This window comes from Cucurbita pepo, chromosome 20, assembly GCF_057944985.1.
Source record: "Cucurbita pepo subsp. pepo isolate OVF chromosome 20, ASM5794498v1, whole genome shotgun sequence".
Lineage (NCBI taxonomy): Eukaryota > Viridiplantae > Streptophyta > Magnoliopsida > Cucurbitales > Cucurbitaceae > Cucurbita > Cucurbita pepo.
The window spans coordinates 9,606,732-9,634,206 of NC_141817.1; the positions used below are offsets into that span (position 1 = coordinate 9,606,732).

A 27,475-nucleotide genomic window follows, 5' to 3' on the forward strand; every position below is an offset into this window, starting at 1 on the left:
CAACGCTGACTTCTCTTATTCCTAATCAATAATCAATTTTTAGTGACCCATGGATGACAACCGTGGGACAGAAAGTTGGCAATTTGTAAAACAAGTTGTTGAATGACGATGGTTTTTGGTGCTCACCTCCTTTCCGATCATGATCGGGTGTGGTTCACCATACTTGCTTGGAACATACACCAAACTCCTAAAAACGAAATTTGATTACAACCAAACCCAACTTAATACCTTGGGGTTCGCTAAAGATCTCGGCTCCAACCTCGGAGTTTTTGCCGGAATTCTTGCCGAGGTGGCTCCACTGTGGATGCTTTTCCTTGTGGGGATATCCTCCAATTTCTTCAACTACTTTATGATTTGGCTCTTTGTTTCTAACTACATCCCAAAACCCTATGTATGGTTAATGTTTATGTTGGGATATGGAGCCTGATACCTAGATCTGTCTGAGATATATTTGGGAGATATTTCGTAAAGATCTAGTAGACATATATTTGGAGATATTTGATAGAGATGTATTTATTAGATTATATCTACATAAATCTTTGGAAGCTATATTTAGTAAATTGAAACCATATATATACCCATCACGCAGGGCTCTTAAAATGTATTTTTCTTCATTCTCTGTATTCTATCTTGTTGTACATACCTCCTCATTGTATTTTCTCTCTCCTGTTCTTTGTGTTCATCTTGATCGAGTGTGTGCATTGTTGAGCGATCCTAACAATTGGTATCAGAGCTAACAACTGGTATCAGAGCGAGGTAAAATTCACCAGGATCCGTGAAGATGAAAATTTCAAAGATTGGAATTAAAAAGTTTGATGGACCCGATTTCAGTTTTTGGAAGATATAGATTGAAGACTGTCTGTACCAGAACGGTCTTCACAAACCCCTGTTGGGGGTGAAGCTGGATATTATGACCACGGAGCAGTGGAGGCTCAAGAATTGTCAGGCCTTAGGGTTGATCTGGTTGACGCTGTCCAAAAACATGGCGTTCAATATTATCAAGGAGAATACAACGTCAGATCTGTTGAAGGCGCTGTCGAATATGTACAAGAAACCGTCGACTATGAACAAGGTGTATTTGATGCGAAGGCTGTTTAATCTACAAATGTCTGAAGGTGGATCTGTTGCTGGTCATATAAATGAATTCAATATGATTACAAGTCAACTGAGTTTGGTGGATATTAATTTCGAAGATGAAATTAAGGCATTGATTTTGATGTCATCTTTACCCAAGTCGTGGGATACTATTGTTGCCACGATCAGCAGTTCACAAGGATCTGATGAAGTGAAGTTTGATGAAATTCGAGATGTAGTTCTTAGCGAAAGTATTTGCAAATGGGAAATCGTAGATTCATCATGCAATGCTCTTAGTGTTGATCGAAGGGGAAGAAGTAAATCAGAGGACCCAAACAATGGGCGATCAAAATCAAGGAACCGAGAAAAATCTCCAAACAAACCAAATGTAAAGTGTTGGTGTTGTGGAGAGAAAGGCCACTTTCGGGCAGATTGTACAAAGAGGAAACAGAATCACAAATCAGAATATGACGATAATTCGGTAAATTCAGCAGAAGACATTGGCGATGTTTTAATCCTCAGCGTGGATAGTCCGATTAAATCCTGGATTTTGGATTCAGGTGCATCTTTTCATTCGTCTCCAAATAAAGAGTTGTTTCGAAATTTCAAGTCTAAAAGTTTCGAAAAGGTGTATCTTGCTAACAACAAAGATTTGAAGATCAAAGGAAAAGGGGGTGTCTGCATAAAAACTCTGGCAGAAAATCAGTGAACATTAAAGAATGTTAGATATATTCCTAGTCTCAAGAAGAACCCGATCTCTATTGGTCAGTTGGATAGCATAGGTTATGCAACAAAGTTTAAGAAGAGTTCGTGAAGATTGTGAAGGGTGTTATGGTGGTAGCACGTGGCACAAAATCTGGAACTTTGTACACCACTACAGGGTGTATGGACATGGCTGCTGTTGCTGAGAGTGCTTCAAATTCAAGCCTATGGCATAATAGACTTGGACATATGAGCGTTAAAGTAATGAAGATGCTGGAAGGAGTTTTGGAACGTCTGAAATCTGTTGATATAAGTCATTGTGTGAACTGCATTATGAGCAAACAGAAACGAGTTAGCTTCACAAAGACTGTCAGAGAATTGAAGGAAAGTATCGGAACAACGAAGCAAGTGGGAGTTGAGGTTGAGTTGCAGAACAATTCACAGAGCGATGTTGTAGCAGATACTCAAGAAACTCCTGAGACTGTTGCTGAGAAACCAGAGGTGAAGCAAGTGGGAGTTGAGGTTGAGTTGTTGAAAGATTCATATAGTGATGTTGTAGCGGATACTCAAGAAACTCCTGAGACTCTTGCTGAGGAACCAGAGGTGAAGCAAGTTGGAGTTGAGGTTGAGGTTGAGTTGTTGAAAGATTCACCTAGTGATGTTGTAGCTGATACTCAAGAAACTCATGAGACTGTTGCTGAAGAATTGGAAGAGGAGCAAGTGACACCTGAGCAGGTGTTGAAAAGATCATCCAGAGTCATCAGATTCCAGATAGGTATGTACCTTATTTACACTATCGGTTGGTGACTAATGAAGGGGAACGAAAGCCCTTGATGAGGCCCTATAGTTGAAGGATACAACTAAGTGGGAGCAAGCTACGGATGATGGGATGTCTAGGCTTCAAAAATGTGTTGCTCTTTCATCTACTGAGGCTTAGTACGTGACAATAGTTGAAGCTGGAAAGGAGATGATACGGATGATAGACTATCTAGATGAATTGGGCAAGAAGCAGCACGAGAATATTCTTTATACAGATAGTTAGTGTGTCATACAGTTGGTTAGGAACCCGATTTATCATTCAAAGACAAAACACAGAAAGCGATACCATTTCACTAGCAGGTTAGTGGAAGATGGTGATGTGTTAGGAGGAGATAGAGGGTGCAAAGAATCCAACAAGCATTTTGTGTTGATGCTGGAACATTGAGGTTGTGCAAAACCTCAAGTGGTTTGGTACAGATTGATAATGAAATTCTTGGTTGACTGGATCTGTCTCCAAGTGGGAGATTGTTAAGGTTGACTGGATCAATCTCCAATTGGGAGATTGTTGGGGTTGACTGAATCAATCTCCAGATTGTTGGGATATGGAGTCTGATGCCTAGATCTGGTAGAGATATATTTGGAAGATATTTCGTAAAGATCTAGTAGAGATGTATTTCGAAGATATTTCGTAAAGATCTGGTAGAGATATATTTGAAGATATTTCGTAAAGATCGGATAGAGATATTGTTAGGCTATGGAGCCTGATGTTTATTTATAGCTTAGTCAACGATTATACATAGTAAAACTATATTTAGTAAATGACATATAAAGTAAATTGTCATTTATATAAATAGTTATGTATAGTAAAAAGCTATATCTGGTAAAGCTATATATGATAGATAGTTATATATAGTAGATGGTTATATCTTGTAAAACTAGATATAGTAAGCTAAACCATATATATATCCCCTCAGGCAGAGCTTTGAATGTACTTTCTATATTCTTTGTATTCTCTCTTACTGTACATACTTGGAGTCATCAATACAATTCCTTTAGCCAATATTCTCCTTGCATTTTCTCTATCCTATTTTTTGTGTTCATCTAGATCAAGTGTGTGCGTTGTTGTGCGATCCTAACAACTTGTATCAGAGCTAGGCAGAAGTCACCACAATCTGCGAAGATGGAAAGCTTAAAGATTGGATTGGAATTGAGAAGTTCGATGGATCCAATTTCAGTTTCTGGAAGATGCAGATTAAAGATTATTTGTACTAGAAAGATCTTCCTGGTCTCAAGAAGAACCTGATCTCTATTGGTTAGTTAGACAGCATAGGTTATGCAACAAAGTTAGGGAAGAGTTCATGGAAGATTATTAAGGGTGCTATGGTGGTATGAACATAGCTGCTATTGTTGAGAGTGCTTCAAATTCAAGTCTATGGCACAATAGACTTGAACATATGAGCATGAAAGGAATGAAGATGCTGGATACGAAAGGAGTTTTAGAAGGTCTGAAATTTGTTGATGTGGATCATGTGAGAACTACGTTATGAGCAAGCAGAAACGAGTTAGCTTCACAAGAACTGCTAGAGAATTGAAGAAAGTGGGAGTTGAGCTTGAGTTGCAGGGAAACTCACTAAGTGATGTTGTAGCAGATACTCATGAAACTCCTGAGACTACTGCTGAGGAACCAATTGTGGAGCAAGGTTCCAAGACCACGAAGCAAGTGGAAATTGAGCTTGAGTTGCAGGGAAACTCACCTAGTGATGTAGTAGATACTCATGAAACTCTTGAGACTACTGCTGAGGAACCAGATGTGGAGCAAGGTTCCAAGACAACGAAGCAAGTGGGAGTTGGGGTTGAGTTGCGAAAAAACTCACCTAGTGATGTTATAGCAGATACTCAAGAAACTTCTGAGACTGTTGCAGAAGAACCAGCAGTAGTGCAAGTAACACCTGAACTGGTGTTGAGAAGATCATCCAGTACTATCAGAGTACCAGATATGTATGTACCTTCATTACCCTATTTGTTGCTAATGAAAGGGAACCAGAGCCCTTTGATGAGGCCCTACAATTGGAGGATACAACCAAGTGGGAGCAAGCCATGAATGATGGGATGTCTAGGCTTCAAAAATGTGCTGTACTGAGGCTGAGTACATGGCAATAACAGAAGCTGGAAAGGAGACGATATGGATGACTGACTATCTAGAAGAATTGGGCAAGAAGCAGCACGAAAAAATTCTTTATAGAGATAGTCAGAGTGCCATATAGTTGGTGAGGAACTCGGTCTATCATTTAAAGACAAAACACAGAAGGCAATTCAATTTCACTCGTAGGTTAGTGGAAGATGGTGATGTGTTTGGAGAAGATAGAGGGTGCAAAGAATCCAACAAACATGTTGACAAAATGTGTTGATGTTGGAATATTGAGGTTGTGCAAAGCATCAATTGGTATGGTGCCATGAAGATGCTCATGGTCGTTTGAGAATGAAATTCTTGGTTGACTAGATCCGTCTCCAAGTGGGAGAATTGTTAGGCTATCGAGCCTAATGCTTATTTATAGCTTAGTCAACGGTTATACATAGTAAAACTATATTTAGTAAATGACATATAAAGTAAATTGTAATTTATAGTAAATAACTATGTACAGTAAAAAGCTATATCTGGTAAAGCTATATATGGTAGATAGTTATATATAGTAGATGGTTATATCTGGTAAAACTATATATAGTAAGCTAAACATATACCCAGGCAGAGCTTTGAAAATGTACTTTCTATATTCTCTGTATTCTCTCTTACTGTATATACTTGGACTCATCAATACAAATCATTTAGCTAATATTCTCCTTGCATTTTCTCTATCTTGTTCTTTGTGTTCATCTAGATCGAGTGTGTGCGTTGTTGTGTGATCCTAACAGATATATATGGTAGATATTTGGAAAGATTTGATAGAGATATATTTGTTAGATATATCTTGTAGGATTAAATCTTTGGAAGCTATATTTAGTAAATTGAAACCATATATATACCTCACTAGGCGGTGCTCTCAAATTGTACTTTTCTTCCTTCTCTGTATTCTATCTTGTTGTACATATCTGAAGTCATCAAAAATAAAACTTTTAGCCAATATTTCTCCTTGTATTTTCTCCCTCATGTTCTTTGTGTTCATCTTGTTCGATTGTGTGTGTTGTTGAGCAATCCTAACAATTGGTATTAGAGCTAACAACTGATATCGATCCTAACAGTTTGTTTACATCTATATTACTTCAAGTTCACAGAACTTCCCCAACACCGCCGTTATGGTCACTAGCGTTGGAAATTTTTCTGATCAACGCGGTATCATTGTGGGACTTCTCAAGGGTTTCGTTGGCCTCCATGGGGCCATCCTAACTCAAATTAATTTAGCAATTTACGGCAACCAAAATTCTATCGATCTTCTCTTCCTTCTTTCATGGCTACCTTCCATTGTATGTTTCTTTTGTTTTCTTCCAATTCAGACAATCAAAGCTCGGAAGCATCCACAGGAGCTCAAAGTGTTCTACCACTTGCTTTATGTATCCATAGCGATAGCGGTGTTCCTCTTGTTTCTCATCATAACCCAGAGAAACATTGCTTTCTCTCAGGCTGGCTATGTTATCTGCGACTGAGTGTGAGGAAATCGTTGACGGAGGAAAAAATCGAAGAAATTGTTGGGAGAAGAAAATAACGGAAGAATAAAGAGAGAGACAGTATTTGCGTTGAAGACCCAATATCATTTTGTCGTTCAATTGTCATATTTAAATAACAGTATATCCTAAAAATAGAAAAAAAAAAATGGCAAATGAATTAAAGCCCTCCCACGCGTGGCTATTCCACTCTTAATTTGTGTGGCTTTAACTAAGAAAGAGGGATCACTCGAACAAAAAAAAAATAGGAATGACTTAACTTAGGGATTTATCTAATAGGCTATGTTGGTGACGACGCAGTCATCGTCGTCTTAATCTGTTTACCCCTTCTGATAGCTATTAAAGAAGAATTTTTTCTCTTCAAACTTGATAAACAAACCATGAGTCCATCTGTTGCTATTCAAATTAATTGTGTGTAACAATCCAAAAATAAATAAATAAACAAATAAAAATTATTATTATGTATAAAAAAAAAAATAATAATAATAATTAAAAAAAAAAAAAAAAAAAAACATTATTCCCTCTTTTATCTCCCGTGAGTCACTTCCCCAATAATCTCTCCTCAACACACCTCACAATCCTGGCAAATGAAACAGAAATGAAAAATCTCACATTTGAGAAAACAGACATGCCTTCGTCAAATTTATAGGAGATGGGTTGACAGAGATGCTCAAGATTTACCTGGGAGAGGGGAGAGAGATTTGAGATTTCTGGGTAAGTTATATCTCAGATCTCCTTTTCTTTTATCCAATTATTTAGTTTTATTTTGCCATTTAATTACAAAGATACGTCATGATCAATAGCAGAAACAAAATAGAATGGATTAAATTGGCCAGAAGTAATTGCCAACCTAATTGAAAAAGTAACAAACAAAAATAAAAAGAAAGGATTAAATAGATTTAACTAATCAGAATTTCTTCTCTTATGCAAAAACAAGCACAAAAAGGGTTCAGATTAAGTTTTAAAAAGGGACTGAATATAATTGAAAATTATCTGGAAAATGTTAGGGTATTAAACACCATCAGAGAAAATAAATATCTGGTAAATTTTAATGAGTATTAAATGGTTTGTATGAAAATAATACTATAACAAACATATATAAATATTTCAACACCTAACTCAAGCAAAGACCCTAACGTTCAAGACTCTAACGTTCGCATGAAGTATAACACATGGGTCAACATAAAATAGAGAAATAATTTTATAGAGTTCAAACTTGAAACTGATGTCATGAACTCATATAGGTTGACTCGGATTTCAAAGGACGGAATCGAACTTTCATTAAAGATATATTTGTGACAACGACTTAAGCTAGCCAGGTAAGTGACCTTACTATCGGCGTGGTTATATTTGATGTTGACACGTGCCCTGTGGTTCTACACGTGTCATATATATTGATAAGTGTGAATTGTCTGTGGATTGATATGCTTCCTATATGTTATGTCATGTTATAATATGTGGTTTGTATGATAATAATTATGATACGATGTGCTCAAGGATAGGTTTGAGATAGGGTACGAGAATGATGCACAAAACGAAATGTAACGATAGGAGTAAGATACGTTCATGAAACGTTAGAGTTAGGTTACATACCGGAGTGCTATGGATAGGAGAGATTGATGAAGGAATACGGTTAGCTTATGGGTAGAAAGGGATAGGTTTGTGATAGATTGATAGAACGATAGCATTAGGGTACATTCTTGTGACGATATGACTAAGGTACGTCACGTAATGATATGTCTGTGATAGGTATAAGAACGTTAAGACTGTGGTAAGTCAGAGAATGATATGACTATGAAGTGTTTGCGTTATTGACTCGGTTATGATATGATACATTGTATGCTAGATTATTGAGCTTAAGTACGAAATCATGTGAACGTGAATGTATGTTATTTATGCTGCTTAGTTGATGTGATATGAATGCATGTGACGATGTGTGGCCCTTATACGATTATGGCTTGTTGTATGAGTATTGAAATGTAATTGAATGAATTGTATGACATGAAATACGGTAAATTGCATGATACATAACCCCGCTAGGAATATGTATGATATGTAACGAAATGAGAATGAGAATGACATGTAAGCATGAAAACGTGACACAGGGTTATGTTCATTAAATGATGACTGTAGGGCTAGTGGGACCTCATGCATATTGTGTGATCATGCATTTGGGGGGATACCCCTATCCCATCACGAGGGTACGGACCCGTACATCAAATGGCAGGACAACGATCGTTATGCCCTGCATAGTGCTGCCGTGACGGTTTTAGTTTTAACGGGTCCCGATGGGCCCCCAGAGCATGCCCACCGGCTAGGGACAGTGGCCCAGCGGTGTGCGAACTAGCTGGTGAGCTCATACTCGCACGTATGGGCTGCGTGTAGAGTATATGGTACACGTCCATGATTACCTGTTAGGATTACACCGTAGGGAAAATGAAACGAAACGAAACGAAATGAAAGATAGGTCCCATCATTTCATTGCATGTGATTGTTGCATTTAACCCCAATAGTGGGGTCACTTACTGAGTATTTCTTTAAATACTCAGGCCATGTGCTACTACATTTTTCAGGTTAAGGCAAGGCATTCCTGTACGGCTGACAACGGCATCGCAACTCGAGATCATGTCACATGCATAGGATAGTGGTATTTATTTTCTTAGACTTAGGATAGAATAGGATGTTTTAAACTTAAATGCTTATTTATTTTATTTCGGGTCTTTTGTTGTGTCGTTTTAAAGATGTTTTCGAAACACGTAAGTCCATGGCTGTGTTTTTAAGTTAAAGGTTATGTTTTATGGAATTTAAATGAAGTCTTCCGCATTCAATGTTTATGGTATGTATACAGTAGCGACCTTAAATTAAGTAGAAAATTTCGGGTCGTTACATTGTGAGCAACTCGAGAAAATTTAAAAAATTTCTTTGCCCAGTGTCTCAATATGTACCCCAAACAGGAGAAGATTTCAGCATCTTGCAAGCTCTTCTAACCAAAGATTTGGCTCTTATTTTTATAGCAACGGTTTCTGCATGTGGGTCGTCCATTGCAGCCATTGACAATCTTGAGCAGATCGCCGACTCACTTAAATATCCAACTCATTCCATAAGTATTCTAGTTTCATGGATTTTCATAATAAATTTCTTTGGTCGGGTCTTCTCTGCTTTCATCTCTGAAATCCTTATAACCAAATACATTTACCTCGCCCTTTCATGTTCGGTCTTACCCAACTTTTCACCCGCACCTGCTTGCTCTCCATCGCCTTCCCTTTTATAAATTCAGTCTATGTAGCTTCATTGATCATTGGGTTTGGCCTTGGAGCCCAAACTCCATTGATATTGGCCATAATCTCTGATCTCTTTGGCCTCAAACATTACTCGACACTGCTCAACTGTGGGCAACTGGCAGTCCCACTTGGATCATATATAATGAACATGGAAGTAGTAGGGAAGTTTTACGATGCTGAAGCCACTAAAATAAAGAATGTGAAGAACGGGAAGAGTCTAACTTGCATTGGAACTCATTGCTTTAGTGAATCGTTCATGATTTTGGCTGCAGGGACTTCGTTTGGAGCGATGACTTCGTTTGTGCTGGGTTATGGAACTCGAGACTTCTACAAAGGCGATATATATAAAAAATACAGAGATGACATGAGGGTTACGCAGTCGAACGTGGAATTATATTCTTCTGGTGAGGAAAAAAAAATGATGATGGAAGTAAATAAGAGAAATTGCACAACAAAAACATACCTACTTTAGGGCATTCTTTTTTCCTTTTAACTTTTTAATTTTGTGTGTATATGTTTTATCCTTTTTAAAAGATGGCTTGAAAACGTGACAATTTATTAATATAATCAAGGACAGTTACATGACTAGTAAAACAAATTGTGTATATTGAAGAATGGAATTTGAAATTTAAGATTTTTAAAATATTAGTAGTTTATATATATAGAATATCTAACTGTCTTTTATTTCATGCACTGACATATTTTATATTTGATAATGTCGACATATTTCATATTTGATATGTCAACAATAACAATATCTATAATGACTCTCTTTTGAGATATCCAAAGTCACTTGGAATAAAAATGGACATTAATTTCTATAATTTAAATAAAAATAGAGTTTATCAAATAGAAATTTAGTTATTTCCTTTCTAATTTCTTACTTGGTCCTTTTATCTTCTAAAATAGTATAAATAATAAATAACTCCGAAAGAAGAAAGAAAAGATTTTTATTTTTTTTTATTTTTTTGAGTGATAGTGAAAAAGTTGACAAAGTCACCCATATGGCCACTCGACACAATTGTACATGAGATTGTCATATACAGCTCCTCGTTCAATTCTTTCGAAGTCATTGGATCCATTTTCTTGTTCGTGAATCTCCTCCCCCTTTCCATTCTATCTCGAAGAGTGACCGACTTCATGTGAGTAGGACTTCATCTACAACATAATCGACCATTTTCTTGACTAGAGAACAATCTCAACAAAGTAATCACTAATCTATAAGTACAACATATTTTTTTTAAAAGGACATAACATTAATTTTTGTTTTGAACATAAAAATAAAATAGAAAATTTATAATGGTTAACAAAAGCCATGAATTTCTTATATATATATAAAAAAAATGTAAGTATCGGGATAACCTATTACTCACAATGATGAAATGTGATGTCAATGATGTCAAATATCCACACAAAATTTTCATGTTATAACTCACAATGATGAAATGTGATGTCAATGATGTCAAATATCCTCACAAAATTTTCATGTTATAACTCGAACCCAACAAAAAAAAAATATTAGAAGAACCGATGGAAAGAAATCTACGGGAGATTAAAAGAGGAGAAACTTAGAGAAAATTCATAGAATACTCTATTTAAGAAAGTTGATGAGTATTTTTTGAAACTTAATATTAACGATTTTAAAAAAATTTAAATGCTTTTTTTTTAATATATATATTCTTATTAATTTAGCCATATAATATAGGTATACAATTGATATTTTGAATATAAAGTAGATACTGATGTATCAATAGTGCATACGAGTAATATATCAGTAATATATCGACACTCATTCAAAAATGCAATTTTAGCATAACATTGATGTACCATAGTCCATCAAACGGTCACTTATCCAAAATTTATTTCAAGTATAAGACATTAGTGTATAAATAATATATCTCTATTATTAATGTACTCATGATTGATATATTCTCTATTTCGTGCTCTTCATTTAGATCTAATCTTTATATCGAATATATGAGTTAGTGGGATTCTAACATTTTCCTGTTTGATTAACTAACAAATGGTTAGCTGTAGTTGTTGTGATATCATTGGTTAGGAAGTTTTGACTTCGTTACAACTTGAAGGACACCAACGTTAAATTATACAGATGTCAGATGAGACAGGTATTTGTTACACAAACTGAAGAACTGAATTCCTTTTATTAACCCACCAAATTAAACACAATTCTCACCTCCAATCTTCTCCGCAGCTCTCCTCTTCCATTACCAACCATTCTTTGTAGCAATGGCCGACAACTCTTTACCAGAAAGCTGGCGTTTTATCAAACAAGTCGTCGAAGGACGATGGTTTGCGGTATTCGCCTCCTTTCTAATCATGATCGGAGCTGGTTCAACCTACATTTTCGGAACATACTCAAAAGCGATAAAGTCGCAATTCGATTACAATCAAACACAAATCAACACATTAGGATTTGCCAAAGATCTCGGCTCAAACTTCGGAGTTTTCGCTGGCCTTCTCGGCGAAGTTGCTCCACCGTGGGTTCTATTCCTCGTCGGCTCATCTCTCAACTTCTGGAGCTACTTCATGATTTGGCTCTCCATCACCGGCCGTATCGCCAAGCCTTCGTTTTGGGAAATGTTCCTTTTCATCTGCGTAGCTGCGAATTCACAAAATTTCGCCAACACCGCCATTTTGGTCACGAGCGTTCGAAACTTCCCTGACCGACGAGGCATCATTCTTGGGCTTCTCAAGGGTTTCGTTGGGTTCGGAGGTGCTATTTTGACTCAATTCTATTTAGCTCTTTACGGCCATGATAACCCAACCAATTTGGTGCTTCTTCTCTCTTGGCTACCAACCGTTGTGTCTATGTTGTTTTTTCTCTCAATTCGACCAATCAAAGTCCGTAAACATCCAGATGAGCTTAGAGTTCTTTACCATTTGCTTTATGTGTCCATAATTTTGGCGCTGTTTCTCTTATTCTTAACCATAACCCAAAAACAAACAGTGTTTACTCAAGAAGCTTACATGAGCGGCGCCACCGTCATCATCGGCTTATTGCTTATCCCTCTTTTGATAGCCATTAGAGAAGAGTTCATGCTCTTCAAACTCAACAAACAAACCCTAAATAACAATCCTACCGTCCCCATTTTAATGCCGGAGCACGAGCCTTCCCCCAAAGCCCCACCCACAATACAGCAAATTCCCGAAGCTTCAACCTCGTGTTTCTCAATGACATTCAAAAAGCCACAAAGAGGTGAAGATTTCACCATTTTACAAGCTTTATTCAGCAAAGACATGGCGCTTGTTTTCATAGCCACACTCACTGCCTGTGGCGCATCAATTGCAGCCATTGATAACTTAGGTCAAGTTGGTGAATCACTTGGCTATCCATCTCAATCAATAAGCATATTCGTTTCATGGGTTTCGATATTCAATTTCTTCGGTCGGGTCTTCTCCGGTTTCATCTCGGAAGCGCTTATGACCAAATACAAATTACCCCGTCCTCTCATATTCGCTTTTTCCCATCTTTTAACTTGCATTGGCATTCTCTTTATTGCCTTCCCATATAAGGGTTCCGTTTACGCAGCGTCCTTGATCATTGGGTTCGGATTTGGAGCGCAAGTTCCAATGGTGTTCGCCATAATCTCGGAACTCTTCGGCCTCAAATATTACTCGACAATCTTCAATTGTGGGCAATTGGCTGTCCCAATTGGATCTTACATACTGAACGTTGATGTAATTGGGAAGTTGTATGACATTGAAGCAGCAAAGCTTGGTGGGGTTAAGAATGGGAAGGGGCTAACTTGCACGGGCACTCCTTGCTTTAGTGGGTCTTTCTTGATTTTGGCTGTGGTGGTATTGTTCGGAGCAGTGGTTTCGCTTGTGTTGGCTTATAGGACTCAAGACTTTTACAAAGGCGACGTTTATAACAAGTATAGAGAGGACATGTGGATTCCTCAATCGGATATGGAATTCTATTGTATAGATGACAGGAAGAAAGGTGGTAACAATTTACCACGGATGGATATGCCGCCCAAATATAATTTTCTCAAGCTTTAATGTAGTTGGTGTGTCGCCAAATCTTGTCAAGTATTGTATTCTTTGCCTTAAACATTTCGTTTAGTCACATAATTGAAATTGATATCTAAATTTCAAGCTAAAAATTTCTATATGATCATATCAACCAAGGTTGTCAAATAGCTTTGGATATGGGTCTCATGCCATTGGTGACGAAACTCTATTCGTGTTTGTAATTTGCTATTTTTTATGGAAAGGGGCATAATTCTCTATTCTCTTTCTTAAGTTATTTGTTTTTGTTGAAATCTCTACCTAGGCGATCTTTATATACGCCTTTTGCAACATTCTCCATGTACCAAAGTATTAAATAATGAATTTGCCTAATACATATACTATCGTTATGGTGATTCATGAGTAATCTAATACATGTATCTCCCAAATGAATCTAAGTCTAAGATGTATCCAATGAACTTCTGGTTGAGCACAACTTCTTGTGGAAAACACTTGGCACTCTTTATTAATACCATAAAGATGAAAATGAATGTACCAATGTATAGTGATGAGTAAGTAGTTTCAAATGAAAATGACAAAAGAAGCTTGATAGACAACAATATCTTATAGTATGCTATAAATTAAAAGTGGTAGTGTCAAAAGAAAGTTTTTTCACTACGACGTATGTAAATATGAAATTAAAGTATAGGTAGGATATATATATTGAGCTTGAATGTCATTTTTTAATGTATTGAGATGTATTGAGTTTGAATGTCATTTTTTAATGTATTGAGATGTATTGAGTTTGAATGTCATTTTTGTATTTGTTGAGTGACATTTGGGAGGAACTTTGTTGAGAGACTTTGTAGTGGGAGAGGGTGAGATATACACTTTGTACACACTTTGATTATTGAGATTTGTTACTACTCCTTGATATAGGGGAATTTTTTTCCTCAGAACAACGTAAATTTTTGCGTCTCTTTGTTTAATTTCTTATTGTGGGCGTGTGAGTGCGATCGATCTTGCTTTCGCTTCCGTTACAACAATTAGTATTAGAGCATTTTGATTGTGGTTTTTGGGTATTCTCAAAGATTTAACTTTATTGACCACAAGACATGCTTACACTCACCATCAATTGTCGAAGACAAGTTTCTCATTGCAAATATGCTTATTTTCTTTGAAATCACTTTTCAAGAATTTGCACATTGTTGATTCATTGAAAATGAAGATGCACATTATTGTTGGTATAGATAGTAACTTTAGATTGTTTTAAGTTTTTTAAAAATTCTATTTTTAAAATTCCTCTCATGTATTTATATACTTCTCATTTATTTCCAGAACACAAAAGATGGAAACCAACCTCAAAGTAGATGGGTCTATTTAGCATAGGTTTTGTCATATATAATTTTTAGTTCTCCGTCGTGTTAATGAAAAAAATTACATCTTTCATGAAATTATATTGTTGTGAAGTAGAAAGAAATAGAATGTTTGAGGGATGAAAATGAATGTATGACACCAGGAACTACAAATGATGTTATGGGAGGAGTGAGTTGTTGTTTGGGGTTTATTTATTTTTATCCATCTTGTCCAAGTTCACCGGGAAAGCTCATTGTTGACAGGGTGTAGGAGAGGAAGTTGCTGTTTGTTCCAGCTTGCAAAACCATTTTCCATCATTAAACTCTGCCTTTGTTGCGTTAGGTAAGATGTTTGGTACGTAAACTGTGGAACTGAATTTCCTTTATAGGCCACCAAATTGGGACCCAAAATCTCATTCCCAATTTTCATTCTCCATTCTTCATTCTTTATTCTCCATTCTCAGCCACCACTGACTCCTCTTATTCTTGATCAATAATCAAATTCTAGTGCCCATTTGCCCGATCGGTGACCATGGGCGACAACCGTGGAGTAGAAAGTTGGCTATTTGTGAAACAAGTTGTTGAAGGACGATGGTTTTCAGTGTTCACCTCTTTTCCGATCATGATTGGTTGCGGTTCACCTTACTTGTTCGGAACATACTCCAAACTCTTAAAAACAAAATTTGACTACAATCAAACCCAACTTAATACCTTGGGATTCGCTAAAGATCTCGGCTCCAACCTCGGAGTTTTTGCCGGGCTTTTCGCCGAGGTGGCTCCTCCGTGGATGCTTTTCCTTGTGGGGATATCCTCCAATTTCTTCAGCTACTTTATGATTTGGCTCTCCGTTTCTGACTACGTCCCAAAACCCCATTTATGGCTAATGTTTGTTTACATCTATATTACTTCTAATTCACAGAACTTCCCCAACACCGCTGTTATGGTCACCAACGTCAGAAATTTTCCTGATCAACGCGGTATCATTTTGGGCCTTCTCAAGGGTTTCGTTGGCCTTGGTGGGGCCATCCTAACTCAAATTAATTTAGCAATTTACGGCAACAAAAATTCTACCGATCTTCTCCTCCTTCTTTCATGGCTACCCTCCATTGTATGTTTCTTGTGTTTTCTTCCAATTCGGACAATCAAAGGTCGGAAGCATCCCCAAGAGCTCAAAGTGTTCTACAACTTGCTTTACGTGTCCATAGCGATAGCGATGTTTCTCTTGTTTCTCACCATAACCCAGAGAAACATTGTTTTTTCTCAGGCTGGCTATGCCGGTGGCGTTGTGGTCATCGTCATCTTAATCTGTCTGCCCCTTCTGGTAGCTATTAAAGAAGAACTTTTTCTCTTCAAACTCAGTAAACAAACCATGAATCCTTCAGTTGTTGTTTCGCTTCCCTGCGAGCAACTTGAGGAAATTTCAAAAATTTCTTTGCCGTGTGTCTCAAATGTATGTAAGAAGCCGCAAAGAGGAGAAGATTACAGCATCTTGCAAGCTCTTCTATGCAAAGATATGGCTCTTATTTTCATAGCAACGGTTTCTGCATGTGGGTCGTCCGTTGCAGCCATTGATAATCTTGGGCAGATCGCCGAGTCACTTAAATATCCAAATCATTCAATAAGTATTTTGGTTTCATGGATTTCCATATTCAATTTCTTTGGTCGGGTCTTCTCCGGTTTCATCTCTGAAACCCTTATGACCAAATACAAATTACCTCGCCCTTTCATGTTCGGTCTTACCCAACTTTTCACCTGCACTGGCTTGCTCTCCATCGCATTCCCTTATATAAATTCAGTCTATGTAGCTTCGTTGATCATTGGGTTTGGCCTTGGAGCCCAAACTCCATTGATATTCGCCATAATCTCTGATCTTTTCGGCCTCAAACATTACTCGACACTTCTCAACTGTGGGCAACTGGCTGTCCCACTTGGATCTTATATAATGAACGTGGAGGTAATAGGGAGGTTTTACGATGCAGAAGCCACTAAAATTGGAAATGTGAAGAATGGGAAGGGCCTAACTTGCACTGGAACTCATTGCTTTAGTGAATCGTTCATGATTTTGGCTGCAATGACTTTGATTGGAGCGATGGCTTCGTTTGTACTAGCTTATAGAACTCGAGACTTCTACAAAGGCGATGTATATAAGAAATACAGAGATGACATAGCGGTTACGCAGTCGAACGTGGAATTATATTCTTCCGATGATAGGAACAATGAACACAAAAAGAAAACTGATGATCGAAGTATATAAGAGAAACTGCTCAACAAAAACATCAAACTTTAGGACATTCTACTTTACTTTTAACCTTTTGATTTTGTGTCGTAGATGTTTCATTCTTTTGTAAGGATTACTTGAATATGTGACAATTTATAAATATATTATCAAAGACAATTGCATGACTAGTAAAACAAATTGTGGATACTCCCTTTTTATTTCTTGCCATTCACATATTTTACATTTGATATACAAGATACAACCACTCCTGACTTAGAATGAAATCAACTCGATAATTTCTATAACTTAAAAAACAATAGTTGATCAAATAGATTTTGATATAATTCAACAAAAATTTATAAAAAAAAGACGTGGAAATCATTAACAAACATACCAAAAACAACGTATACATTCAAAACATAAAAATTTAAATCATGACTTATATCTATATTCTACCCTGACTAGTTTTCTTGAACTTCAAATAAAAAATTGCAAGTACGATGAAATAGATATCGAAAAGTACGATGAAATTTTTTTCAAACTTTAAAACAATAAAACATTTGTTTTAAAAATATAAACAAATACATTTACCATTCAAATGTACCATTTGAGATTTAATTAAAAAACTAGCATAGAAGACAAAAATACAAACTAAGTACTAAAAAGACTGACGCCCTAGGACGACCCTCCCTCATGGCCACATAACTCCCAAAAATTGTCCATGAGGATCAATAAATCAACTATCACCTTAAAAAAGAAAAAGGAAATATCTTGTGAGTATAAATAAACTCAATAAGTAATCTACTTATAAGTTCTTAATTAAATTCATGGCTTAATTAGCTACCATTGGTTTTGGTCGGGAGTCTAGGAAGTTCAGACCTAAGTTGTACAACTATCTAAGCTTTTGGGAGTTCCTAAAGTACCTAAGGTAGTTTTCATGCATGTCATAAACCAAAATGTGGTTTATAGTAAGTTCACGTGATCTGGTGTTGGATCTCCTGAATGGCCTAATTGAGCTTTCGAGTGAGATCTTTCTAAACTAGCTTACATTGTCTAGGAAGTAAATTATCGGTTTCCTAAATTGAAGAGGAGCAACCTCAACAAACATAATAACATGAAAGATGATATGGTATCATGAATCTTGAACATCATTCACGAAAAGGTTAGCTGGTAAACCCTCCACAAACCATAACGTCATACTAAAATGGAGGAAAGTCCTCGTGTGCAGACAAACTACTGAGCCTATTTAGAGACTCTTAACCATTTCCACACATGATAAGAGCATTAACACGAAAGAACCTCAATGCACTATCTATATGACCAAACTGAGTCAAACTCAATAGCACTAATCATGAAGTACCACTCCACCAGGTATTTTTAAGTCTATTTATGTCCTTAAGAGCATTAATAATTTCCTAGAGGGAATATGAAGTGGTCTCGGCTTTAGGGATATCATTCACCACTGCTAATAGGCATGATAAGTTATCCACGTTCTCCTAAATGCCATAATTGTAAACTAAGTACTTAAGGTGTTTTAAGGATTTTCTGGACTAATTTATGGGGTTAATCATAATCTAGGAGCACTAAAGTTAAGTTCTTTAAGCATAACTCATGATCCATGGATACTCGATTAACTGAAAATTTTCTAACATGATAATTGTGACATAACTCTAACCGAAAATTGAATTTCGCTTTCGCTAGGAGAGAGAGTTTTTTTGACGAGCCACATGTCCGCCGACGATAGGAGAAACGTGTCTGGATCATAGAGGGACACGAGTCAAGTTTTGGGTGGAGCCACGATTCGTACGCCACATGGAGAAATGCAGCTTCATCCTTCCCGTGACAGCCTGACCCAACCAAAAAACTCGAGTACCGATCCACGAAACAGCGAAGCAGCCGACCCGCCGTCCAACATGAACCGCCATCCAAAACCCAGTCCATGACTTGCGACTACAGGTTTTGGCCCGCGCATGGCACTCGCGCGTGAAATCCGGGACTAGAATCCTCCTGGGCGTGTGGCGCGCGTGGCAGGTTCGTGTAAGCTCCTTTTTAGCCGGTTCGACTTCTTTTTGTTCGATTGTTATCCCGATTTTATTTTTATCAGTATTTTTGGACATGCTATTTGTGTAGAAACGCTAAATGAAGGGTATCCGTCAATTATGTAAGTCACCGTACAGATTTTTAGGAAGCAATACTCATAAGGATCGCTTGGAATGCATGCATGCTAATGAATTTACCTTAGGTGGTAGCTTTCCATGAATGAATTTAAGTAATGTGATTATTATGATTTGGATTGTAATATGTGAAGCATTATGAGAATCGTTAGAGTGTTGCACTTATGCTTTAAACTTCCGTTATATATGTATGTGTTTAATTCATGCTAAAAGGAGGATGAGAATTTGTGAACTCTGTGCTCCGGGAGCTTGATGGATGTTATCGCCCTATTGAGCATGTATTTTTATTTTACATGAATTATGTATGATGATGAAAGAAAATAGTTGCATGCACACTTAGTTCGTTTTCATAACCAAATATTATGTTAAGTCTAGAGATTTGTGGTTAGAGTGACAAGTCATAAAAGCCTAACAGACCACCACGGCATACAAACCACCTTAGGAGTACCCTTAGCAAGTGTATGAACAGTCTCATAGCTTCATGGGGGACCAGGGGTTCTTGATCAGAACCCACTGCTCCTAGCCGTTTTGCATGGGAAACATGAGCCCACGTCCTACAGATCTTTTAGCTGGACGGAATAAGGGAAGGGTAGCCACCAGTACACTCGCTAGAAGTGGGGCTGAACTCCATTGGAACATTAAACCCATCGGTGAGAGAAATATCACCAATGTCCAAGTTCAAGATATCAAACTGGTAGGATATATATTTGGCGAGGGTGGTGGCTGGAGTACCCTAAGCTTGGCAGTGGAAGAGGCCACCACAGTCACCAGTCTCACATCTACCACGACTTGACGCATTGAAGTTGCAGTTGGTTCGAGCCCAAATACAAGCATTCGTAACGTTGGGTTTCACTTCGAGTGTCCAAACATCAGTTTGGTTAAGCTGTCGTCCATCGCCTAGCACTGCGGCAGCCCAAACAGTGAAGTCACGATTATTCCGAATTTCAAAGATAGCTGCATGGGTGTGAGAAGAAAAAGAAAGAAGAGAAAAAAAGAAGGAAACAAATATTCATAATTATCATCTTATTCTTTATCTTCGTCCTCGGTTCCCATCTTCCTAACTTGCATCTTTATACCATCATAAGTCGTAGTTAACTAGAGATCAAAGAACATTTCAATCTTTTAAAGAAAGTCTAGTTGAAAATAATTATTTAATTTGATATTTATTAGAGATGAATAACGGAAGATTCAAACTTTCACATTTATAATAATAATAATAATAATAATTTCTTGAATTATATTTATATCAATAATAAAGTGGATAGGTAGAGCTTGGGTATTTTTTCTCTTTTTATGAATTAATATTTTTATAATTCTTATTAAATATATGGAAGGCTACGTATATAATGGTCAAAATAATTTAAGATAAAAATGGTTGATATTTAATTTAGTGTGTATTTGGTCAATGTATTATTTGAAAAATTGAAAACTACTTTTAAATAATAATAATAATTCTCAACTATCTATAATCTATAATCCATCGATGATTCTAGTAGAGACTTTCTCCCCATTTTGTCCCTTTTTTAATCAATACTATTCCATATTTGAATAATTGAAAGTTTATTTAATATATATATATAATTATTACGACAGTTAGATAACTTTCCAAAAAAGGTAAAATATGTTATAAAGGGAATATAACATATAATAGAAATAAATAATTGTAAAGGGAATATAAAGGGAATATAAAATGTTAGTAAAAAAAAAATATAATAGAAATAAATAATTGTAGGTGAAAAAAGGATTTAATTCACATTGGGTAGATATATAGACAAATACTTGGAAATTCAACAAATTTTCATATTTCTAAATTAAGCTATATTTATATAAAAATAATTGTAGCCATATATTCAACAAATCAGAGTGGCGCGAAGCGTGATGGGTCCATAACCCACAGTCCATCTAGCTAAAAGATCTCTAGGACGTGAGCTTATAAAAATAATTGATTGATGAAATGTTTATTAAAGTAGAGCTGACTAAACTTGCAACCAACAAATGAATGAATGTGTTATTTTGGTGAGAGCATGTAGTTATGCTTTGGATTATTTTAGGGTAACAAAAAGAAAATAGTTAGGCTGACAATAATGATGAAGATGAGGAAGTTTGAGTTTGGTTTGTTGTCCATTAAAATTCACTAAAGCACACCAAACTATCCAACTGAATTGGTTTTAAAAGAGTGAGGCACTGAATTGCTTGGCACCAGAAAAAGATATGGGCAACAAGGGAGGATCAGAAGCTTGGGCTTTCATCAAACAAGTGGTAGCAGGACGATGGTTTAGTGTATTCGCGGGACTGATAATGATGATCGGCAACGGCACCACTTACGTGTTTCCAACATATTCCAAAGTCATAAAAACCCAATTTGATTACAGCCAAATCCAAATTAACACATTGGGATTCGCCAAAGATCTCGGGTCGAACATCGGAATTATCGCGGGGCTTCTGGCGGAGGTGACTCCGACGTGGGTTCTCTTCATAATTGGGGCATTTCAAAACTTCACCGGCTTCTTCTTGATTTGGCTCTCCATAACTGCCCGGATCGCCAAGCCAAAATTCTGGCAAATTGGGCCAACACTGCCATTATGGTGACGAGCGTGAGAAACTTCCCCGACCAACGAGGGATCATTTTGGGTCTTCTTAAAGGGTATGTGGGTATTGGAGGTGCCATCATAAGCCAACTTTATTTAGCCATGTACGGCCACAATGATCCATCCAATCTGGTTCTTCTTTTCGCATGGCTCCCCTCAATTCGACCAATCCGTATCCGTAAGCATCCCGATGAACTCAAAGTGTTTTACCAGTTACTTTACGTCTCAATTCTTTTGGCCATTTTTCATCTTGTTTTTAACCATTGCACAAAAACAAGTGGTTTTCTCTCAGGCTGGGTACGTAGGTGGCGCATCCTTTGTGGTTTGCTTACTATGCGTACCCATTTTAATCGCATGTAGAGAAGAGTTGTTGCTCTACAAACTCAACAAGCAAACCGCTGGTCCTTCTGTCCCAGTCTCCATGCTTCACCAAAACCCTCCCACCCTCGCTTCGGAAGTCCCCGAGGTTTCGCCCTCGTGTTGCCAAAACATATGGAACAAGCCTGAAAGAGGGGAGGATTTCACCATCTTGCAAGCCGTGTTCAGCAAAGATATGGCTCTTATTTGCTTAGCTACATTTTCTGGATGTGGGTCCTCTCTAGCGCTATAGATAATCTAGGTCAAGTTGGGGAATCACTTGGCTACCCACAACGAGCTATAGGCATCCTTGTTTCCTGGGTTTCCATATTCAATTTCTTCGGCCGAGTTTTCTCTGGCTTCATCTCAGAAACTCTCATGACCAAATACAAGTTACCTCGTCCTCTAACCTTTGCTTTTGCCTTTCTCATCACTTGCATTGGCCAGCTTTTCATCGCCTACCCTTTCCCAGGCTCCGTCTACTTAGCTGCATAATTATTGGGTTTTGATTTGGAGCTCAAAATCCAATGCTATTTGCCGTAATATCTGAGATGTTTGGTCTTAAACGTTACTCGACGCTGTTCAATTGTGGGCAATTGGCAGTCCCACTTGGGTCTTACATACTGAATGTCGATGTTGTCCGGAAGCTGTACGATATGGAAGCTTCACGTGAAGATAAGCAGATTATGGGGAAGGGGTTAACTTGCACTGGAGCTCATTGCTTTGGTGGGTCTTTCACAATATTGGCTGCAACGACATTGTTTGGAGCCGTGGTTATGTTTGTGTTGGCTTACAGGACTCGAGAATTCTACAAAAGGGATCTGTATAAGAACTTTAATGAGGAGATATGGATTCTACAAACCGAAATGGAGTTCTATCGCTTAGATAACAAGAAGAACATTGAGGATTAAATTCAAACCATTAATCTTTCAAACCTCCCATGCTCACTCAATTTGAGGACACCCTAAGGGTCTTTTGAAAAAGATATTTTATGATTCAAATCTTTGTATCCCTAAATTTTTTAAAATTTCATTTTAATATGATTATTCATTTCATTGTTAACCTAAAACTTTATTATAAGACTTTTTTGTGTAGACAAAACATGAAATATCAAAAAAAAAATGTCCTTTCTGCTAATTATAATGGCCATATTTTTCTTTTGAAATAGAGCTGCTACTACATGCATCACATAACTGTTAACTCACGACAATATATTAAGACATATAACATACATAACCTACCGGATAGTTCCTCGGAATTTCATTTTTAGCTTAAAATATAATTTAAATTGATCATTTATAAGTCATACTAACCTTAAATGCCTCAATAAGATAAAAAATAGCTCTTGAAGGGCCAAGGGCCAAAAGCGTAGGGAAGGAGTCCAAAAACCCTAATCCAACCGGAATAAGCACATTAGAAGTCATGGAGCCCTGAGTCGTGTTGAAGCTAAGCCGAGCTAAAGACAATGGCGCGTACAGGTCAAAACTGTGATCGAGTTCAGTTTGTGGGTCGATTTTTGGGATAGGAGTTCACGCGAGTTGTAGAACTGAGTTGGGGCCGGAGTGCACGCGATGTGCCATCGAGGAGGTTGAGCCCTGAAGGGGGGTGGACACGAGGCGGTGTGCCAGCAAGGACTTTGGCCCCAATGGAGGGTTGATTGAGGGGTCCCTCATTGATTGAAGAAGGGAACGAGTACGCTTGGCCCTAAAAGGGGGTGAACTGTAAGATCCCACATCGGTTGGAGAGGAGAACGAAACACCCTTTACAAGGGTATGGAAACCTCTCCCTAGCAAACATGTTTTAAAAATCTTGATGGGAAGCCCGAAAAGGAAAGTCCGAAAAAGAAAGTCCGAAAAGGAAAGTCCAAAAGACAATATCTACTAGTGGTAGATTTGGGCAAACCTCTTCTCAACCGACCCATTTTAAAAACACTTTTAAAGGGGCCATTAAGAAATAATTTTTGGAAAGCCAAGTTTAGCCAAGTTTTTATAGATTCTTTGTGAAAAAACTTTTCAACTTTGTTCATCAAAGTTGAAATGAGTTAAGTGGAAATATATGAAAATGAGTTAAGTGGAAAACATATGAAAATGGGATGAGGTATGCTCAATAATAGAACTTGATATGTGCTAGTATCATATGTTAAAATAAACATGGTCTCCCAATAAAGCTCCTACTTTTTCAAGGCTATATAAATACTTAGTAGTTGGTAGACACAAGGGTCGCTCCCTCTTAGAACTTGACACGACGTTATGGATCTGTTCACCAATAATCTTTTGTGGATAAAGATTCGATATTGATCAAATTTATTCCACGATGACCTTAGCAAATCATTTAGTATTAGAACTAAAACGAGGTAGCGCCTCATAATTCTAAGATACACAGGATCACGACATAGGCATAAATAAAGTGGTTAACTAATTTACCTTAAGGATCCGATACTCAACCCTAAGGATCAGATGTTCCCTAAGCAACTTTGTGGTTAAATGTCAAATCTATTGGATCAATATGGCAACCCTAGAGGGTGAATAGGGTTTTAAATATGCTTAATTTTCCGAATTATCAAGCTTTTTAGATCAATTATAATTCTATTCAAAACAATAAATAATTAGGAAAGGCTTAGAATATTGAATAAATCACAATATTAATTTCACAGTTAAATAGGGAAGAGTAAGAAAATTTAACACTGTATTCGTGACAGTGGTTCGATCAAACTCGACTTACTCCACTCACCAAGCACCTATTAAGAATTTTGAAAAGAATCTTACTTGACTCTTTCCACAGATCAGAGTAAAATTGCTACAAACTCTCTTTACGAATTTAAAAGCAAACACAATCCTTTCTAGGACTCAAGATCAAACCGTTATAGTTGTTGAAATTCTAAAAAATACAACACAGTTGAGGTCAAGAGTAGATATACCATTTGAATACTCAAAACAATATACTCAAAATATAATATAACTCTCTCTCAAGAAGATTAAAAAATAAAAAAGTGAAAGTTTGGAGAGTCAAACACAAAAGATTTAAAAAAGTATAAAATTCAAGAAAGGTAAATTTTTTGCATAAATTAGGGAGATTAAGACGAATTTAAAACCGAAGATGGAGTAGAAAAAATCATCGTATAAATGGTATATTTCAAGAAATTGTGTTGTTATGAACATATCTAAAAAGATATATGGTGTAAGAGAGGAAGTTAGTGTTTGTTTCAGCTTGTGAAATCATTTTCCATATTAAACTCTATCTATGAACATAAGGTAAGATGTTTGGAACTGAATTTTCTTTATAGGGCACCAAATTGGGGACTCAAAATCTCATTCCCAATTTTCATTCTTCATTCTTCATTCTTTATTCCTTATTCTTGTCCTGTATTCCTCGTTTTCGTTCTCATTTTCAGCCAATTCTCGTTCTCATTTTTAGCCAATGCTGACACCTCTTATTCCTAAGTAATAATCAATTTTTAGTGCCCATTAGTCCAGTTATTGACCATGGGCGACAACCATGAAACAGAAAGTTAGCTATTTGTGAAACAAGTTGTCGAAGAACGATGGTTTTCAGTGTTCACCTCTTTTCCGATCATGATCGGTTGGGGTTCACCTTACTTGTTCGGAACATACTCCAAACTCTTAAAAACAAAATTTGACTACAATCAAGCCCAACTTAATACCTTGGGATTTGCTAAAGATCTCGGCTCCAACCTTGGAGTTTTTGCCGAGCTTTTCGCCGAGGTGGCTCCTCCGTGGATGCTTTTCCTTGTGGGGATATCCTCCAATTTCTTCAGCTACTTTATGATTTAACTCTCCATTTCTAGCTACGTCCCAAAACTCCATTTATGGCTAATGTTTGTTTACATCTATATTACTTCTAATTCACAGAACTTCCCCAACACCGCCGTTATGGTCACTAGCGTTGAAAATTTTCCTGATCAACGCGGTATCATTTTGGGCCTTCTTAAGGGTTTCGTTGGCCTTGGTGGTGCCATCCTAACTCAGATTAATTTAGCAATCCACGGCAACCAAAATTCTATGGATCTTCTCTTCCTTCTTTCATGGCTACCCTCCATTGTTTGTTTCTTGTGTTTTCTTCCAATTCGGACAATCAAAGCTCGAAAGCATCTAGAGGAGCTCAAAGTGTTCTACCACTTGCTTTACGTGTCCATAGCGATAGCGATGTTCCTCTTGTTTCTCACCATAACCCAGAGAACATTGCTTTCTCTCAGGCTGGCTATGCCGGTGATGTCGCGGTCATCGTCATCTTAATCTGTCTGCCCCTTCTGATAGCTATTAAAGAAGAACTTTTTCTCTTCAAACTCAGGAAACAAACCATGAATCCTTTTGTTATTGTTTCGATTCCCCGTGAACAACTTAAGGAAATTTCAAAAATTTCTTTGCCGAGTGTCTCAAATGTATGTAAGGAGCCGCAAAAAGGAGAAGATTTCATCATCTTGCAAGCTCTTCTAAGCAAAGATATGTCTCTTATTTTCATAGCGACGGTTTCTGCATGTGGGTCGTCCGTTGCAGCCATTGACAATCTTGGGCAGATCGCCGAGTCACTTAAATATCCAAATCATTCCATAAGTATTTTGGTTTCATGGATTTCCATATTCAATTTCTTTGGTCGGGTCTTCTCCGGTTTCATCTCTGAAACCCTTACGACCAAATACAAATTACCCCGCCCTTTCCTGTTTGGTCTTATCCAAGTTTTCACCTGCATCGGCTTGCTCTCCATCGCATTCCCTTATATAAATTCAGTCTATGTAGCTTCGTTGATCATTGGGTTTGGCCTTGGAGCCCAAACTCCATTGATATTTGCCATAATCTCTGATCTATTCGGCCTCAAACATTACTCGACACTACTCAACTGTGGGCAACTGGCTGTCCCACTTGGATCTTATATAATGAACGTGGAAGTAATAGGGAGGTTTTATGATGCAGAAGCCACTAAAATTGGAAATGTGAAGAATGGGAAGGGCCTAACTTGTAATGGAACTCATTGCTTTAGTGAATCGTTCATGATTTTGGCTGCAGTGACGTTGTTTGGAGCGATAGCTTCATTTGTGCTAGCTTATAGGTAGAACTTTTTCTCTTCAGACCGATGTAGATTTGAGGAAATCGACATCAGGATCTGTCTTCACTCTGAACGGAGGAGCAATAATATGGAGAAGCATAAAGCAAGGTTGCATTGCTGATTCCACCATGGAGGCTGAGTATGTTGCTACTTGTGAAGTAGCGAAAGAATCTGTATGGCTTAGGAAGTTCTTAACTGATTTGGAAGTCGTTCCAAATATGCATCTTTCCGTCACTCTTTATTGTGACAACAGTGGAGTAGTTGCAAATTCAAAAGA

At 37.3% G+C, this 27,475-nt stretch overlaps 3 protein-coding genes across 3 annotated transcripts; all 3 read left to right on the forward strand.

Moving 5' to 3' along the window:
• Window positions 1–11,720: 11,720 nt before the first annotated feature.
• LOC111782788 (protein NUCLEAR FUSION DEFECTIVE 4-like) lies at window positions 11,721–13,496 on the forward strand. Its single transcript, XM_087120494.1, has one exon. It carries the CDS (start codon window positions 11,721–11,723, stop codon window positions 13,494–13,496), a length of 1,776 nt encoding a protein of 591 aa, XP_086976620.1.
• Window positions 13,497–15,332: 1,836 nt separating this feature from the next.
• Window positions 15,333–17,054, forward strand: LOC111782786 (protein NUCLEAR FUSION DEFECTIVE 4-like). Its single transcript, XM_023663588.2, has one exon. It carries the CDS (start codon window positions 15,333–15,335, stop codon window positions 17,052–17,054), a length of 1,722 nt encoding a protein of 573 aa, XP_023519356.2.
• A 9,125-nt stretch (window positions 17,055–26,179) lies between these two features.
• LOC111784658 (putative transporter MCH1) lies at window positions 26,180–27,205 on the forward strand. The gene has a single exon (XM_023665292.2). It carries the CDS (start codon window positions 26,180–26,182, stop codon window positions 27,203–27,205), a length of 1,026 nt encoding a protein of 341 aa, XP_023521060.2.
• The last annotated feature ends 270 nt before the right edge of the window (window positions 27,206–27,475 follow it).

What these genes read in the sequence shown, in the direction of transcription:
- LOC111782786 (XM_023663588.2), top strand. Translation starts at nt 15,333, where the DNA reads ATGGGCGACAACCGTGGAGTAGAAAGTTGGCTATTTGTGAAACAAGTT.
- LOC111784658 (XM_023665292.2), top strand. Translation starts at nt 26,180, where the DNA reads ATGGCTACCCTCCATTGTTTGTTTCTTGTGTTTTCTTCCAATTCGGAC.
- LOC111782788 (XM_087120494.1), top strand. Translation starts at nt 11,721, where the DNA reads ATGGCCGACAACTCTTTACCAGAAAGCTGGCGTTTTATCAAACAAGTC.